This window comes from Acartia tonsa, chromosome 10, assembly GCF_053477335.1.
Source record: "Acartia tonsa isolate MP-2025a chromosome 10, ASM5347733v1, whole genome shotgun sequence".
NCBI classification, from domain to species: Eukaryota; Metazoa; Arthropoda; class Copepoda; order Calanoida; family Acartiidae; genus Acartia; species Acartia tonsa.
The window spans coordinates 27,064,462-27,077,895 of NC_137269.1; the positions used below are offsets into that span (position 1 = coordinate 27,064,462).

The following is a 13,434-nucleotide window of genomic DNA, read 5'->3' on the forward strand; positions in this document are numbered from 1 at the left end:
CTGGAATCACTCTGCTCTAAGTCCTGGAGTTCAGATTTGCTCTGCTCCGAGTGCTAAGTCGCTCTGCTCCAATAATGTTCGGCAAATACCTGGACTTCAGGGATAGGTCAATGAAGGATAAATTATTTTTCCACACTAGTGTCAAAATCATCTACATGATTAAATAGAATCATCTACATGATTAAATGGAATCATCTACATGATTAAAAAGAACCATCTACATGATTAAATAGAATCATCTACATGATTAAAAAGAATCATTTATATGATTAAATATAATCATCTACATGATTACATAGAATCATCGACATGATTAAATAGAATCATCTACATGATTAAATAGAATCCTCTACATGATTAAATAGAATCATCTACATGATTAAATAGAATCCTCTACATGATTAAATAGGATCCTCTACATGATTAAATGGAATCATCTATATGATTAAATAGAATCATCTATATGATTAAATAGAATCATCTATATGATTAAATAGAATCATCTATATGATTAAATAGAATCATCTATATGATTAAATAGAATCATCTATATGATTAAATAGAATTATGGGAGGTGATTATTTTTAGTCATTTTTTTCACTCACTGTTTCTCAATTGCAAATACTCTTACATAAGAAATACAGCATAACATATATTGTAACTTTTTTAGAAAGTTAAAGTTATTATTTTTATATTTGCAACAATTAACTTTCAAGACAAAAGATACAGATATTTCGTAATCTAACACTTTTATGAAGGGGGGGGGGGGGGGTGGGTTGGTTTAATACAACCATCTCGTATTCAATAGGTAAATGGCACTTATAATTCAAAATTACATCTGAAATTTTGCATGAGTAATCCTTGTTAGGTCTATTTTCCCTAAATTAAACAAAAAGTTGGAAAAGTAACGGCTAACGGCTGGGGGTTCAGGGCAAATTAGTCACGAAACCTATCTCCACATAATACTCTTTGCCGCTCCAAAACGTTATCAAATGGTTCTAGCCGGTAGCTGTTAGTACTAGAAATTTAGAAAATGGTTATTGCTATCATTTAACATGAATTAAACCAAAAATATGTTTTAAAAAGTTTATCCCTACAAGATTAATGATGAATTTGCCCTGAAAATAGGCAAAAAGCGGCTAAACAGCTGAGCCGCTAGCCATTACTTTTCCAACTTTTTGTTTGATTTAGGGAAAATAGAACTACCAAGGGTTACTCAAGCAAAATTTCAGATCGAAATCCGAATTCTAAGTGCCATTTACTCATTGATTACGAGATGGTTGCATTAACCCCCCCCCTTATCTTCAATTTTATATTTCTTAATAAAATTACATTCATTATATTTAAAGAAGATATTTTCGGATTAAAGAAGAAATTACATATTTGAAAATATTGCATTTTTTTAAATTTGAAATTAAGGCACTTCATAGAATACTGGGATGTTTCTTACCAAAATATGCAAAAATGTCTTTTGCAAGCAAAGATATAATTTCATTGTTTATTTCAAAGTGACTTTTACAAGGTGGTTTTTTTTAGCAATTTTTCTATTACTTAAACTTTTCCACATAAAATAGGACATATAAAAAGCTTTCATAAAAGTATCAGTTTAAGAGATTACAAGTTTATTGAACTGAAACCAAACGAATTTAATTTAGAAAGAAATGTTTTAGCTCGAGCAATAGTTCAATGGTTGTTAATTCTGCCTTTTCTTTATTTCTATAGGCTGGATCCTAGAGGTATTCCTGGCTCCAGGTAAGCTTCCAAATAGATAATAATGATAGAGAGGTTCCAGATTTAATACTTAGGGTCTATATTTGGATATTCAAGATTACTGAAATTCTTTAACTTTTTGTATTTGCTTACATTAATAAACTTTTTAGATTAAAGCTGTAGTTAATAAGAATATCAAAGTCAATGTCAAAAAGTTATTATGTTTAGATTTATTCCTTCTCCACTTACCTTTTCAAACTACCCATTTCTTCCCCATTCCTCTATATAATATGCAAGTTTTTAGCAATGCCTTTTAAAATTTAAAAATTTACTTACATACTTTAAATGTTTAAAATTATACATCTCGGGGCTAAAAAACTGTACATTCTATATCCGCGGAAAGCCGTTTAAAATACGATGCGAGAAATAACTATTATTTGTTAAGAATTTATGTTGCTTTACATGGTTTGATTGGTACATTGACAGTTTTGAGTATATTTATTGGATTTTACAGGTAAGAGTTTGCAGTAGTACGCGGCATCCGCGCAACATTTGTGACTAGGCCTCAAATTCAAACCTTACTGAACTAGCTATGTGGAACATTTGTCAGAGATTGGCCCTGCATTAGATTAATAACTTTCAAAATCAGCTGGATAGCTAAAACAGTTTCTAAATAAGGCCATAAATTAAAAACTTGAAAAACAAATATGTTTATTTTATTGGCCTAAATAAAGCTTGAGTCAACCCCACTAAGCCCTAAGTTTTTTATTCAGCTTTTTTGCAGGCTTCCAGTAGGAGATGCTGCAGCCATAATTTTTAGGTAAAAAATAAAAATTTATATTTTAGAAGCAAAGCATCTCTACAAATCCAAATGTTTCATTAAATGGTCTTGTAATCATGGATGCGACATTAGACTGGTGTAGAACTTTTTAAAGACTGATTGGTTGGTTCAAATTATCAGTGTCTAAACTTCTGAAATCCAATTATTTTTATCTACAGAAGGGTAATTTTGTTCCTCCTTATTTTCAGTCACACTACCCACCATTTTCCATGTTTTTGGTTAATCCTCCTCCCCTCCCCCCCTTTGCCTGTGCACCCTCCAGTTCCCAAACGTTTTACATTTCAATGATTCATTAGTTTTGAAAAGCAAATTTCGATTCAAAAATATTTTGTATTTAGGGAAAATTTTTCTTTATTTTTAGAAATATTTGAAGGTATTTTATTTTGTTTTATGATTAATAGACGTCATACTTGGATAAATTGCATAAAAAAAAGATTTTCCTTACAAATATATTTGTTCAAATCCTTATAGAATTGTGTACAATTTTAATTTTGACAAAATTCATAATAAATTCCAATACATTAAATAGGTATTTAAAATATCTTTTTAAAATAGATTAAAAATATAAAAATAACAGGTTAGGTTAGGTCATTAGGTTGGGTTATGATGAATAAAGTTTAGCCTAGCAGTTTTAGGGCTCACAACAGGGGTTAGGCATAAAGAAGATACTATTACCCCTTTTATTTTCAATACGAGAGACAGCATTCTAAAATTATCCCGCTATTGGCTAGATTGAATATTAATCTTTTTCTTCCTTTGGCCTATCCCTGAATATTAATCTTTTTCTTCTTTTGGGATTGGACATCCCTGAATATCAACCCAACTACAAAAAAAAGTTACTATTCATAAAGATTACTACGACTTTAGTCTTGTTTTTCATCATTTTTTAAAGATTAAATGTCACTCTCTCTCACTTCCCTTTCCTTCCATCTTTTTTAAATTTTATTATTTTTAATTAAAACCGTATTTATAATTTTGTCTTTCTTTCTTTAAATATCTAAGAATCCTAGTATTTTTTTGTTTCACATTATTGTCCTGAAAGGGTTAAAATGTTTAGTTAAATGTTATATTTTAGTTTAATTTCTGAACATATTACGGACGCATCGCTAGTATCAAATTATTTTAAACCAAGTTTTCTTTGATTTACTATTTTATAAATCTAAATTTTCTATTTTATGAATATAAATTTAATACTTTAATATAATTCAAATTGCCACAGGAATAAAAATTTAATTTATTCTTCATAGCATAAAATAATGGGTCTTTTCGTTCTGGTCAATGAGAGTTTATTATGGATTATTGAAGCAATATGAGTATTAAACACCCTACTATTGGAAGATTCGAGCTCATTTAAAGATGTTTATTTCCTATATACATAGATCTGTCATGGATCTTGATGCAATAAAGCAAGCTGTTTTATAAAAAATCTGTCGAAAATAATTCATAAATCAAAAATAGCTCATATAGATATGGAATACTTAAATAAAGGAGTGGAGGGGGTAATGTGCATGATAAAGAAAGCAACAGCTCAGTTTTTTTTTGTGTCAACCCCAAATGACATTCTTCTTAAAATTAAGATTTAATATTTGTCTTTTCTTAGTAGTAAGGACCAGTTTACTTCCACTAGAAAAACCCAATGCAACTCAACTTACAACTCTTAAAAATCAAACTTTTTGCTTGACCTTTATCTGGAAGTCTTTACTGTCTCTATTATTGTTGTTGTATTTAATTTTACATTTCATTTTCCTTACTACAAAAACTCAACCAATCACGTGTCTCCTGGTCAAAATTGTTCCAACCAATATTGCATGCTGATATTTCAACAAGTTTGCATATGATTGGTTCATTTCAGCGTCAATTTCAGATTTTATTTTCAGTTCTCCAATCATAGTTATGATAGCTAGCTGGCTACTGTTAGGAGAACACTGTGGTATTTACAGGTATGCTATAGTCAATAACCTTTCTATCAGCAAAACTACCCTGCAAATCTTATTGTTAGTCGGTAAGTTGGTCAGCAATTTACTTAATCACACAACATGAGATTGGTTACTCAAACTTTTATGAATGCTAATACTCTTATAGTTCACAAAACAATTTATAATTTTAATTATGATTGATTGTGTTGTTTGTCCTAGATTTTTTGTTGTATTGACGCTAATGGCTGGTGTCACATTAGGTAAAACTTAATGAATTTTGTATGAAAAGATTTTTACATTACAGTAAGATACCTTTTAACAAATGATATTTAGTTAGAAATGATAAAATAGCTAAATTTTTACATACAATTGTATAACAATCTTAACAGTATAGTTGATCTAATAAGTATTTCATGTCTAAAACTGCCTATTCTTACTGGAATTAAGGCGTTTTTACTTAAAAATTAGGAATGATTTACTGAATAAAATGCAAACAAATATTAAATTTTTTAGTATCTCAGCCACCATTTTTATTCAAATTTCTCCACGAAGCACAAATCATCAAAGCTAATCCTAAGTCTCAAGAGGTAAAAGTCGAATTAAACAAAACATTTGAAAAATAATGTTTTCTACTATATTTTTACTCAGAAATGCTTTAAAAAAAGCCCCCACAAAATATGTTTTTTCTTGTCCATGTTAGGAGCTTAATCCATGATCAAACCTGACTTTTAAATATATAAGCATGTTAAATAGGTTTTTCTTTTTTTGGTTTTCTTTCGGATGAAGTTAAAAATTGTGAAGCTTGTCATAGCTGTTTTACTATGGACCTTAATAAATAATATTTAATGATTAAGATTCAGAACAGTGAATACGATGCTCTAGGCTACGTGTCTGCAATGTTGGGTTCTTTTCTTACAGCTGCTAACTTTGTTACTATGAGAAAGGAAAAAATATCTTCATACTTTTTTAACTTATTTAAGTATTTAAATAGTCATAGAAAGATCATTTAGGAAACTTAAAAAGTCATAGAACATTAGTTTTAAGATAAGAATCCATAAATCTATCTTACTAACAAAAAAGACATTTTTTGCCGTGAAAGCTAAATAGAATCTCATCATTTCTTCTATTGAATATTACACAATTATATAAGAAAGTGATAAATATAAAGAATATCCTATTCAAATAGAAATAGGAATATTATTTTTAAAAGCAAAGCTTTTCTATAATTAGGGTCGGTCCATCCGTATGTACATCTGGAACGAATAGCTTTTTTCGTTAATTTAGACATGTTAGAATTGTCCTATCAATTTCAAACTGGTCATAATACTTATATCCTATCCTTTTTTATGTTAGTCTAATGTCAGTGCGTCTTTCTGAACCAAAATATGTTGATAATAACTAATATTTAGTTATCCTTTACAATTAGTTTTTAAAAGCGAAGCTTTTCTATAATTGGTCGGTCCGTACGTCTGTCCGTCTGGAATGGGTAGCTTTTTCCGTTGATTTAGACATGTTAGAATTGTCCTATCGATTTCAAACTTTGCATGGTTATTTCTGTAGTAGTCAGGTACGATTTAGAAATCGTAGCAACTCTATTATCATTACCAGAATGTCCGTACGTTGATTTTAAGCATGTCATCTTTTTTACTTTTTTAACAACAAATTTTTATTTGATCTAATTATCCGATTGATTTGATTTTTGGTATACTGATTCCTGAGACAACAAAGTTCAATATTATAGGCGAAGCAACTCTATAATCAAGTCCTGAAAATGTAAGTATGTCCATAAACATTGACCTGTATCAAGCAACAAATTTACTTACAATTTTGCTTCGACTTTTATACATTTACATTCTGATTATTCAGTTCTGACACTATACAAGTGTTAATGTCCTACCGTTTCAGAGCTTCGCTTTATAGATGTTGTCATCCTTGTTCTATTATTGAATTGAAGTTAGGGAAAGGACAACAGTCAAAATATTACAAAAGTGGAGCTACCATCCCTCAAATTAGACGAGAAAGGTCTTCCTAGGACCTATTAAAAACAAAGCGAAACTCTGAAACAGTAGGACAAACGAACATTATCATTTGTAGAGTGTCAAAATAAATAATTAGAATACAAATGTATAAAAGTCGAAACAAAATTGTAAGTAAATTTGTGTCTAAAATGGACGTATGGACATTCTGGTAACGGTTATAGAGTTGCTGCGCTTTCTAAATCTTACCTAATAGAACAATTCTAACATGTCTAAATCAACGGAAAAAGCTACCCATTCCAGACGGAGAGACGTAAAGACCGACCAATTATAGAAAAGCTTCGCTTTTAAAAACTAATTGTAGAGGATAACTAAATATCAGTTATCAACATATTTTGGTTCAGAAAGACACACTGACATTAGACTAACATAAAATAGGATAGGAAATAAGTATTACATTTATTTCCCCATATCCCTGGACTAAAAATAAAATAGGATAGAAAATAATTATTACATTTACTCATATATCACTGGACTAAAAATAGAATAGGATAGGAAATAAGTTTTACATCTATTTCCCTATATCCCTGGACTAAAAATATAATAGTGTAGGAAATATGGATTGAATTTGATTTTAATTTCCCATCTGACCATAGATTATATATTTATTATGTATATAGAGAGATAAAATAATACATCAATTCACTCAGACTTTACAATAGGAGAAATCTATATAAGCATCAGTGGATTAAAAACCACCAACCATGGCATATTAATGAAAAAAAGTATTAATTTGAATAAACATAACAATTATTAATTTGGATAATTTTTTTAAGGAAACCATTTTTTCTTTTCTAAGTAAGGTCTCGTTTTATATAGCCGTTTGCTAAATTTATTCTATTTATTTTGATAAATCTAACTGTAGAAGCAAGGATTATATTTGGTCCACTGCACTGGTTGGATACGGGGACATTACCTCAACATTATGGTTATATTTGGAGACAATTTGGTTTAGTTTTCCATATTTTTAAAGGCAAAATATTTTTACTAGATAAGACTAAAATATGTGTATACTATAGTTATAAATATTAGAAAAAAAATATACAGCAAATTTAAATCTAATCAAAGATATTTTTAAAAATGTATAGCTTAAAGACGTTCATTTCTCAGTTCTGATATTTTCATTTTCAAGTGTTAGCATTTTACTCAGGTATCCTTAAATAAAAGTAACAGGATGTGTTTCCGTCTGTCTGTGTGTACCAAAGAATCTCACTAACCGCTAAACTGACAAGGTTCTTCTTTACAATTTGGCTTCTCATCTATCCTCGTCGGGGAGGGGAAAACAAAAATTAAAATAGAATAAAACATGATGTAATATAATGTAGCAAAATAACGTTTAAAAGAAAAAAAACATATGTTAATATAATAATGCATTTTATGGCTACGAATTTAATTGACATTGATATTGTTGACTTGTTATTTTTGCGCTTCTTTTATGTTTTAAACAATATTTAAATTTCTGTTTAATTTTCTATTTTTTAGTTTGATACTGCTGCCTATCGTTTCTAACTTAAGGTAATCTTTTACTATTATTTTTCCAAATATAATTGTAGTTACGGCTATTGTTCAGGATGTTTTAAAAATAGGGATTTTCGAACAATGGCGTGCACTTAGTTTTGCCATTGAGGTACATAGAGCACACCTTCTTACGACATTTAACACTTTCCCTAAACCAAAATATTGTGCGGAATGTAAGAGGGTTGTAAATCTGACTAAAATATGGTAGTTATTTTCTCTTTTATGCACGCCTCTGTTTTAGGTATCATTTAACTACTTGACTAGTCTTTTAGTTTAGTCGGTTGGTAAAAATTTTCTACAATTGTATTTTATATACAAAACATAACTAGAAAAAAATGTTAAATGCAGCTGTATAATTTTTAATACATATATGAAAGTATTATACAAATTCATTAATGTAAATTATTATTCTTGTTAAGAGCCCCTGAAGGATGGAAAGAATGGTTGTACTGTATTGTTGTAGGAATGAATACTTCATTACAATTATCCAAATAGGACAGACTTATTGAAAAAATTCTTTTCAAGGGTAGACAATTAATTATCTTTTTGTAAAGAATTATATTTAAATTAACTATAGAAGAACAAAAGTTAAAAAAAAGTAAAAGGATATTATCTTTAAAAAGTTTTTTTTTAATAATATAATGATGCATTTAATAAGGTGTTTCTGGTTTAATTGGACAGGTAATCTTATTTTGTTTTGAAACAGACAGACATTATTTTACTTAAGTATAAACCCGCGACTGTGTCACTAGCATTTAGGGACTTAAAGGGACAGAACAATATATTAAAACCATCCCAAGACCTAAACCTATATATAACATGGCCTAAAACCATCTCAGGAAATAAATGAAGGTTCCCTGAATTAGAGAATCAAACTTCGTACAATACAAATCTTAATAAAATAGCCTATACATAAACAAACCTATGTAAAATATGATTCATATGCATGTACAGTAGAGTAAACATAACGGCTTTGGTTCCATGCACAGTCCATTACTATAAAAAATTAGTTTGAAATTCCCAATCTTAACTAGACCACTGCCACGTAGCTGTACATGATGCGTAGATTTCACATCTGGTAACTAGTAAATCCAACAAAATCAAATTTTTGAGAAAATTATATTTGAAAACTTCAAGTTCAATTTTCAAATCTGAAATATGAAACCTAGGCATCTTGTATGGTTAGATGAAAGTGGTCTAGTTAATATTAAGAATTTTAAACTAATTTTTTATTGTACTAAACTGTGCATGAAAGGTTTAAGGCTATTTAGAAGAAAGGAATAGTAGATAAACCATCATATCATAGAAATGTGGTCGCTGAAAGATAAATATTTTTTTTTTCAAAGTAAGCATGTGGAATAATCTTCTTGATTAGCAAAAAAATAAATTCAGCTATAAAAGACCATAACACGTAGGTCACATATTTACAGAATCATGAATTCGCATTATACAATCATACTGAATGTGAAATTATACTTTACCATAACCTACTGAGATGGCTAAATATATTATTTTCTTTCTAAGCTCATTAATTATTTAAAGAGCATGAATTTCCTCTTTAAAAGTTTCAAGAGCAAAGTCAATTTACAATTTTTACATTTTGGTTAATTGACAATAGGATTTGGAAAGGTTCTTATGACTTTACTACCTTCCCCCTTCTCTGTTCAGTGTGTTTTATGTAAAAACAAGGTTGTCAAATTCTAAAATGAGAAAAAATCTCATTAAATTTTCCATAAAAATCAAAATTGCTTTGAAAATGACACTTTAAATGGATGTAAAGAAATTTTCTAAATCATTCGTTAACCAATCAAATTTTCAAATAGATCAAATTATTCTACTTTGTTGCAAATTGTCCCGCTACTAGATATTTAAAAATTGTAATCTAAATCAAGCCCCATAAAAATATTTTGTTACCTAAAGCTTCGTCACTATTGGAGTTGACTTTCCTTGTTTTATTTCTTTGCAAAGCTAAACTGTTCGCACTTAAAGTTTAATTACAACAGAAAGATAATGAGAAAGGAGGAATCATTCTCTACCTCCAAGACTTTTATAAACGGGTTCTGTCATTGGTTAACTTTAATTTTCAAATAATTATATTAATTAGCCAGCCATAGGACTAATTTTGTTTATCGTAATAGGGGTGTGAGAAGAAATAATTATTTTTTCATTGTTCAATCCCTGCTTTACATTGATTGAATAATTAATTATTTTAAGGTTTTAGTTTCTATAGCCCTTAGAAAAGAAACTGCAGGACTAGGTAAACAAATTATTATTTAACGCATCGTATTATAGACAGCTTGCCGCGGATGGTAAATAAATAAAAGAATTCCAGTTAAGTTAGCGCCAAGTTGCCGTTGGCTTGAGCTTAGAAAACTGTTATCAAATATTTTTTTAAAAATCATATCATTATTTTAAATGTGTATAGGGAAAACTAGTTTCATGTAAAGAACGATAATATATCAACTGTTTTGCTAAGGTCAAACATGCATAAATTAAAAATGTTCTCCTTTTTTTATACAATCAATTTTTATGATTATTTAGTGTAAGTAATATTTCATATTAAACAACTATAAATTGTTTTTTTTTATTAGTTTCTGTGACAAGAAGTTTAGATATAGCACTGGCATATGTTCTACAAATTACATGGTTCGGACAAATTCCACAGGTTTTATTTCAAAGCATGTCTTTTAAGATTAAATATGTATTCATCCGTAACGGTTAATTTTGGTTAATTGAAAGCTAAATCCTGCTTGGATATTTTTAAGAAATTTATGAATGAGATTTTAAAAGATTGGATTTGGATTACGTCCGTCTGAAGCTTAGGATCTTGGTAACCGCTGTAATTTTCATGGCCTATAGATGCTGACCCTTCGGTGGTTTTATCGTCAATTGGCTTAACCCCTAAGATCCCGGCCACTGGATGTACTAGAAAAAGGTAACACAAATATTTTTAGACAGAAAGTGTAATTGGGGCAGCATTGGTTGTTCTAGCTGTGGCTTTTATGACAGTCGAAGACGCTCTTCTCACACTACTCAGGTTTGTCATGGTTACAGAGGAATAGGGCACTGGAAGATTAAATATCGGGCCCTTTCTACACCAATCATACGTGTTATACCAATACAAGTGATTGAAACAACATGTTATTACTGAAGACGATTAAAGCCCCTCCACAGATTATGACGTCATATGATAGAATAGCCAAGAAGAGGCCAGAATACACTGTAATGGACCAATGGTAAAATTTATGCTGGCCTCTCATTGGTTATTTTATCGTATGACGTCATAATCTGTGGAGGGGCTTTAATCATCTTCGTTATTACTTAGTTTTGTCTTAGTAGTTTTAAATAATTTGTGGAATGATTATTCTATCTTTTATTGTCCAACCCTTGAGTTTAGATGCATAAATACTATAACTATAAGGCAAGTCAAGTCAATACATCCAACTTTTCGTCGGTCTTCGTTCAGACTCCTGAGGTGAATTCTTTAAAAAATTTGCCCCACTAATCGCTTAGTGGGGCAAAATTTTTAAAAGAATCCACCTCTGTTTTAAAAACCTATCTTTTTTGAGCTTTATTAGAATTTTTTTTTTTAAACAAAAGAATGATCTGGAAATAAAAAAAAATTTTGTTGAACCTTTGGAAATAAAGGCATTTAATTGAAAATGTATATAGTTTAGAAAAATAAATATAACTAATAATGAATATTAGTTAAAATCGATATTTAAATATTTTAGGCGAATATTTGGAGGCTCTGGTATTGTGTAACTATACAGTTTTATTAGAAGAATCAATTTAATTGCTAACCAATCACTCATAGCCCCTAACCTTTAATATTTCATTATAAATTGATTTAGCCTCCCTACCCTATATTGCAGGTTTTAACTAAATGTAATACAAACTTATTGAGCCTCATAATAGCAACATAAATACTTTTCTCTAAAAAGAGGGGTTTTATGATTGGTACACTAGCATAATATGGATTTTTTGTTTTATTCAATAAAATATTAACAAAATATTATTTTTTTGTGTGTTATATTGAAAATAAAAAGTTGTAAATGTTTTTAAATATTTGTTTAATTTTAATACAAAAAATAATTGGTTTTAACTTTTAATGTTTTTTGCATTAAATCTATTGTCATCAATGAATTATTTCAAACAACGTTATTCTAAAAATAAAAAGCCTTATCTTGATATGATATCAACTTAAGGTAAAAGCAATGAATTAAATAATTTGAACAATATTTCATTGCCTAAAAACGAATTGTTGTAAGTTGTAACTCTTAGTAGATATAATAAAAAAATTATTTATTTGTGTTTTTCTTTTTGGTGAATTTTTGTTAGCAATGATTTTATTTTGAAATGGAAACAATAAAACATTTATATAATAAAGTGTTATAAAAACAAGGATGTTAACATACACAAAAGTAAAGCAAAAAAAAATAAGAAAACTCTTTAATAAATGAAGCTGGATGATTGACCTTCAGTTTTAAATGCAATTATTAAAATAAAAAATAAAAAATATTTGAATATATAAAAGAAAGAATAGTTAAGTGATAAGAAAAAAAATAAATAGTAGCCGTTTGTCAAATTATTAGAATTTTTAATCTGTTAATTCAAAATCCAAAATCATAAGAAATCTTAACCTAACTTAATTTAACAACTTATATGCTTGTTAACCTAACAATGAAAAGATTTCTATTTACTGTGATCAATTTTAATTTACGAAATGTATTTATAGTAGTGGCATTAGTTTATAGAAGCTATGCTGGGAAACAAGTAAAGTTTTGGGTGAAAAGTATAAATAATGCACAAGGGTAGAACCTAACCAACTTCTTGGCATTTCAGACAGCTTCAAACTTTTCAACGCGAAGCTTATATGAAAGTAAGCATGTGTTTCGGTACGCATGCCTTGCCGTACACGAAATCTTAATCTCCAAGCCCTCCGAATGACCAACATGTGAATGTTTACAAATGTGTATTTATTACCATGAAAACGGTGAATCTAAAACAAAAATATAAAGATTAATTACATAGCATTAATGGTTTATTATTTTTGTATATCGAGGTTGCGTGATTTCAATTTAATTAAAAATATAAAATTTCTAAAAAACTTTAAATTGGCACGAAACATATTAAATAGCATCAGAAATTGATAATTTTAGATTCAAATGATCAATAAAATTAAGGAAAATATTCGTATGTCAAAAGTTAGCAGTTAAATGGTCTATTTGTTGAAAAATTAATGTTTAAATTTCTTCGTAAAAATATACCATACTACACTTATTATTAAGAATTAAGATAAATTCTTACCACATTATGATGTCAAACTAAGCAGGAAGGCTTATTTGAGATCTTCCACGGATTAGAGCGCATGTATATCCATCCAATACATTATTTTTATTCACGTAGCTCT

The 13,434-nt window shown here is 28.9% G+C and overlaps 3 protein-coding genes across 3 annotated transcripts in view; 2 read left to right on the forward strand and 1 right to left on the reverse strand.

Moving 5' to 3' along the window:
- The window catches only part of unc-13-4A (BAI1 associated protein 3), a 253,039-nt gene that overhangs the window by 223,939 nt on the left and 15,666 nt on the right, over nt 1-13,434 (reverse strand). The window lies entirely within an intron of this gene.
- LOC145330348 (uncharacterized) lies at nt 1,674-5,477 on the forward strand. Its single transcript, XM_080174981.1, has 7 exons — nt 1,674-1,752; nt 2,156-2,224; nt 2,495-2,530; nt 4,429-4,491; nt 4,687-4,727; nt 4,981-5,054; nt 5,322-5,477. The coding sequence occupies exons 4-7, from the start codon at nt 4,445-4,447 to the stop codon at nt 5,475-5,477; spliced, it is 318 nt and encodes a 105-aa protein (XP_080031107.1). The 5' UTR covers nt 1,674-1,752; nt 2,156-2,224; nt 2,495-2,530; nt 4,429-4,444.
- On the forward strand, nt 8,223-12,403 carry LOC145330349 (solute carrier family 35 member G1-like). The gene is made up of 6 exons (XM_080174983.1): nt 8,223-8,262; nt 8,680-8,702; nt 10,236-10,278; nt 10,613-10,686; nt 10,976-11,058; nt 11,756-12,403. The coding sequence occupies exons 1-6, from the start codon at nt 8,223-8,225 to the stop codon at nt 11,784-11,786; spliced, it is 294 nt and encodes a 97-aa protein (XP_080031109.1). The 3' UTR covers nt 11,787-12,403.